This window comes from Rosa rugosa, chromosome 6, assembly GCF_958449725.1.
Source record: "Rosa rugosa chromosome 6, drRosRugo1.1, whole genome shotgun sequence".
Classification (NCBI taxonomy): Eukaryota; Viridiplantae; Streptophyta; class Magnoliopsida; order Rosales; family Rosaceae; genus Rosa; species Rosa rugosa.
This window is the reverse complement of record NC_084825.1, coordinates 25506179-25512178: the sequence shown is the minus strand read 5'-3', so window position 1 is coordinate 25512178 and position 6000 is coordinate 25506179. Positions and strand designations below refer to the sequence as shown.

Here is a 6000-nt window from a genome sequence, read left to right as displayed (position 1 = left end):
GGTGTCAAGGCAGCATAGTGGTTGAAGAGCAAGGTAGATCGGTAAATTTGGTGGGTCGTTGATTGACGACGAGATGGTTTGGTGGAAGGGTCGACCGCCGGAGACCCTGCTATCGGCGGCGGCGGTGGCGGTGATGGCTAGGCAGCATGACTGGGCTTCATTTCACTTAGCTCGGGCTTGGGCCTGGGCTGTTGGGCCTAGGTTCACTTCGAGAATGCAGATTTCCAAGAAAAGCGTGAAGACCAACCTGCTGCTGAGGTTGTTGGCTGCTGAAGAGCATGAGGCAAGTGCTAGCTCTAACCCTAAGGGGAAAGAGCAGGTGCTTGCTTAAGGTATCAAAATCTCAAGACATTCTGAACTTCAAGCCTTCTCGATTGGGAGTGATTTCTATATACTTTCTAAGATGTTTCTAGTTGATATGTGTACCACAATTGAGTGCTGGCAGATTAGACTAGATGAATGATTTTGCCTTAGGAAGTGAGATTATTCTTGCTTAGTTTGTTGGCTTGCTGTTTCAGCGAGCGACCATTTAGACTTTAATGAGTTTAGGTGTGACTTAGATAGGACGTCCGGTTTGTTCCGACTCTTCTCATGTAAGTTCTGTTAGACTCTGGCCTGTTAGTTCATGGCTTTGATATCTAATAAAATCAAATCCTTTAAAAAAAAAAATAAGGCCTCTGTCAAATTTTCGCACTAGGTCTCTGAATTCTTAGAACCAGTCCTGGTTGTGACAGTTTGTCAAACTATATGGGTTGATATACCTGCTACAAAATCAGATCAGTTGTGCAACTTATCGTATTGTTTTGGACTTCTATCTCAAAGAATTGTTCTGCACTTCTAGCTCAAAGAGTCAAAGAGTAGTAACTACTAAATGAAGCAAGTAAGATCGTAAATGCTACTTCCATTTCTGAAAACTACTACAATTTTTTTTTGTCAGAACCAGGAGCAGCTTGGTGGTAAGTTTAGCATCATGCTAATTCCTTGTTCGAGCATTCCGTAGGCCTCAATTGTCGTAGCTGCTAGGGAGACACTAATCTTGATACCTTGGGCCTACTTTTTCTGATGGCAAATTATAAAACAGAACACCCTATCGGGTGGCGTTGTTTGCTGAATTGGGTGTTGATTCATTAGACCCATTTCTATAGGAAGAAAATAGAATCCACTGCAAGTATATATGAGTGACTTTTTATGTTAAATGCTATTGAAGGGAAGGATCCCAACTGATCCTGTAATTATCTTGTATTGTTTAGGTGATCTTTTGTAATCTTCTGTAGTTATTATCTTTATTTGCTTACCTAGAATAGCCCCTAGATGCGAGGATATCAGAATGACAGTAGTAGTATATATATGCCTTGTAATCTTGTTTTGAGTAATATACAGAAATATTCAACACTTCAATTCTGTTTATGGTATCAGAGCACCGCTCTTGAGACCTTGGAACATAATACAACCATTACCTCATGGCCGGTGACGAAGATCGTTCGATCATCAAACAAGACAAGGGTTCGAACACTTCCAGGACCACAGAACCATGGGAAAATTCCAATCACCCGCTCTTTCTCCATCATTCGGATCAACCAGGGGCAGTTCTTGTCTCACAACCGTTGATGGAAGATAACTACACAACGTGGGCACAATCAATGAACATGGCGCTCACTATTAAGAACAAGAAGGGTTTTGTTGATGGAACCCTGAAATGACCGGTGCACAATGCCGATGAACAAAACCAATGGGATCGATGTAACACTCTTGTCAAAACTTGGCTTCTGGCAGCCATGTCAAAGGAGAATCAAAGTAGCGTTGTTCACCGCAAGGATGCTCGAGGTATGTGGCTAGAATTGCAAGAGAGATTCTCTCAGACTAATACAGTTTTGTTGTTCAATATAGAGAATGCTATACATGGGTGTGAACAAGGATCAAGCTCAGTCAATTCCTTTTACACGAAACTCAAAGGTCTTTGGGATGAAAAGGACGCTCTTTGTTCCTTTCCTCCTTGTACCTGTGAGGCTGCAACGGAGGTCAAGACTTTCATTGAAACTCAAAAGACCATGAAATTCCTTATGGGATTGAATGAGAGTTTCGCACAAACCCGCAGCACCATAATAGGAATGGACCCTCTTCCCAATCTCAACAAAGCTTATGCAATGGTGTTACGTCAAGAGAAGCAGGCGGAAACTGTCGCTAACAAATCCACACTTCCATCAGAATCTTCTGCCTTTGCGGTCAAGGGAGTGAACAGAGCCTACAATCCTAAAGAAGGAGAGAACCGCAACTTCAATCCTAGTGCGGGAACATCAAGATTTTGTGAGAAGTGTGGGATGAATAATCACACTGCTCGGTATTGCAGGGCACACTTGAAGTGCACATATTGCGAGGGCAAAGGGCACACCTACGCATATTATCGCAGAAGGAAGAATGATAATGCTGCTGCTGAAGGTGGACAAATTCGATCCAAGGCAAATCATGTTGAGGCACAAAATGATAACAAGGAAGCTGCTTCTGTCAATTTTCCATTCACAAAAGAGGAGTGTCAACATCTCCTCAACCAACTCATAACTCAAACAAAGCCTGCGTCTGCCAATTTGGTCGGTAACATCTCAAACTATGAGGAACTTTCAGGTAAAATCTACCATCTTGCACAAAACAGTAAAGAGCCAATTTGGATCCTAGATAGTGGGGCTAGCGATCATATTGTTTGCAGTCCTAGTTTGCTTACCTCATTTAAATCAATACCTAATCGAAAAGTTAAACTTCCCGATGGAACCACAACGCATGTCACTCATATTGGCACCGTTGTTTTCTCTCCCCATTTGGTTCTTCATAACGTCCTTTGTGTTCCGCTATTTTATCTTAATCTGATTTCAGTGAGCAAGCTTGCATTCGACTCTTTCTATATTACCATTTTTCTCAGACATCTTTGTTTCATACAGGATCGACGATCGGGGAGGATGATTGGGACGGGAACTGAGAAGGAGGGACTCTACCGCCTCAATCTGCAACGGGAAGGAACATGCAATGTGGTCCATGCAAACTCGGATGCCTTATGGCACCAACGACTTGGCCATCCTTCGAATAAAGTTTCATCATTATTTTCTTTTCTTACAAATAAAGCTTGTGATTCAAACTCTTGTTCTATTTGTCCTTTAGCCAAACTTACTAGGCAACCCTTTCCTTTGAGTGTCAATCGTAGTGCATCTTGTTTTGATTTAATTCATGTTGATATTTGGGGTGGTTATCGTGTTCCAACCTATTCGGGTGCAAAGTATTTTTTTGACCATTGTTGATGATCATTCACGTAGCACTTGGGTGTATTTGATGGCACAAAAATCGGAAGCACGCACTTTGCTCATCCATTTCATCCATTTAGCTGAAACTCAGTTTGGTAAAATTGTTAAGGTCGTTAGAAGTGATAATGGTCCCAAATTCAACATCCCTGATTTTTATTCTTCTAAAGGCATCATTCACCAAACTAGTTGCGTCAACACACCTCAACAAAATGGTGTGGCTGAGCGCAAACATCGACATTTGTTAAACGTTGCTAGGGCTCTCCTTTTCCAAGCACATTTACCAAAAACTTTTTGGGGGGATGCAATCCTCACTGCGACTTACTTGATCAATAGGACACCAACTCCAAATCTTCAAGGTAAGACACCATTTGAAAAGCTTTTTAACAAGGAGCCTAATTATTCTCATTTAAAGGTTTTTGGCTGTAAATGTTTTTTGTCCACCCATCCTACACGTCCTTCCAAATTTGATCCACGGTCAACTGAATGTGTTTTTGTTGGCTATCCCAATGGGAAAAAGGGATACAAGGTGTATGATTTGACAACCAAACAATCCCTAGTTTCAAGGGATGTGGTCTTCGTTGAACAAGAGTTTCCTTTCCAAACAAATTCTGTTTCTTCTTCACCTCAAAATAATTTGTTTCCTTCTTTGACTTATTCCCCTCATTATGATGTTTTTCACACTCCACCTCCTACAATCTCTCCTTCGAATCCCACACAAGAGTCTCTGCCGTCAGTTTCTCCTCCAAGTTCTCCCAGTTTTGCCGACCATAATTCTCTTCCTCCAAATTCCCAAACTTCCGCTGCAACTGATCTCCTCTCTTCTCCTTCTCCAACCGCCACAGATTATGCTTCTCCCATCCTTTCGGAACACCATCCCTCACCTTCTCCTCCCACTGTAGCTACACCACATCTCTGCAAGTCCACTCGTGCCACCAAAATCCCCACAGCATTGCAGGACTTCCACATTGCAGCGGCCCTTCCCTCACGACCCGCTCCGTCATCTTCTTCGGATGAGGTTCACTCTCCTAGTACGGCTCATAGTATCTCTCAGGTTCTTTCTTATGCCAACCTTTCTCCTTCTCACAGAACCTTTGCTACTAATCTTTCTCTGCAAAGAGAACCAACTTCCTTTTCTCAGGCAGTTAAAGATCCAAAATGGAGAGAAGCTATGAAACTTGAGATTCAAGCGCTACAAGCCAATCATACGTGGAGTCTAGTTCCTCCTCCAGCCCACAAACAACCAATTGGCTGTAAATGGGTGTACAAGATCAAGTATAATCCTGATGGCACCATTGAACGGTATAAAGCGCGGTTAGTTGCAAAAGGTTACAGCCAAGTCGAAGGTCTTGATTATCGAGAAACATTTGCGCCGGTTGCCAAACTCACCACAGTCCGGTTATTACTCAGTCTTGCAGCTCAACAGAATTGGCATCTCCACCAATTGGACGTGAACAATGCCTTTCTTAATGGGGATCTTCATGAAGATGTGTACATGCAACTTCCACCTGGTTTCGAACGAAAGGGGGAGTACAGAGTTTGCAAATTACACAAGTCGTTATACGGCTTGAAGCAAGCCTCCAGACAATGGTTCTTGAAGCTCTCCTCAGCCCTCAAGTTCGCTGGTTTTCGACAATCATGGTCTGACTATTCTTTGTTCGTCCGAAACCATGAAGGTATCTTTACAGCTTTGTTGGTTTATGTAGATGATGTGATTCTAGCAGGCAATAGTCTAGATGACATCACCAAAACCAAGAATTTTTTATCAAGTCGTTTTAAGTTAAAAGATATGGGGCAACTGAAGTACTTCCTCGGATTGGAAGTAGCAAGGTCTAAACAAGGCATTGTGTTGAGTCAAAGAAAATATGCACTGGAGATACTTGAAGACACAGGTTTTCTTGGCTCGAAATCCTCAAAGTTTCCAGTTGATCAGAATACCGTTCTCACGAAGGCAGAAGGGAAGTTGATAGAAGATGCATCTCAGTACAGGAGGCTTGTTGGACGCCTCATTTATCTAACCATCACACGGCCAGACCTTGTGTACGCAGTCCATATTCTCAGTCAGTTCATGGACCAACCAAGACAGCCTCATTTGGACGCAGCATACAAAGTGCTGCGATATCTCAAGCAAACCCCGGGTCAGGGGATTTTCCTACCCTCTACAGGACCATTGGAATTAAAGGCATATTGCGATGCGGATTGGGCGCATTGCAAGGACACAAGGAGGTCGACAACAGGCTATTGCATCTTTCTTGGAGATGCTCCCATTTCATGGAAGACTAAGAAGCAAACAACGGTTTCGCGTTCGAGTGCGGAAGCCGAGTATCGGTCTATGGCCACCACTTGTTGTGAGATTACTTGGTTGTTATACCTCTTGAATGATCTGAATGTTAAACAGGTGCAACCGGTCAAGTTGTTTTGTGACGACAAGGCAGCCATACACATAGCATCTAATCCTGTGTTTCATGAAAGGACCAAACACATTGAGATCGATTGCCATGTTGTACGAGAGAAGCTGCAAAGGGGATTGGTTCGAACAATGCATGTCAAGACGAAGGAGCAACCAGCAGATATCTTCACCAAGACCCTCAGTTCGAATCAGTTTACTGTGTTGCTGCGCAAGTTAGGAGTGATCAATATCTACACTCCTAACTTGAGGGGGAGTATTGAAGGGAAGGATCCCAACTGATCCTGTAATTATCTTGTATTGTTTAGG

At 43.0% G+C, this 6000-nt stretch overlaps 1 protein-coding gene across 1 annotated transcript; it reads left to right on the top strand.

Moving 5' to 3' along the window:
* Window positions 1-1775: 1775 nt before the first annotated feature.
* On the top strand, window positions 1776-2968 carry LOC133716476 (uncharacterized). The gene is made up of 2 exons (XM_062143183.1): window positions 1776-2619; window positions 2931-2968. Exons 1-2 carry the CDS (start codon window positions 1776-1778, stop codon window positions 2966-2968), a joined length of 882 nt encoding a protein of 293 aa, XP_061999167.1.
* Window positions 2969-6000: the final 3032 nt, after the last annotated feature.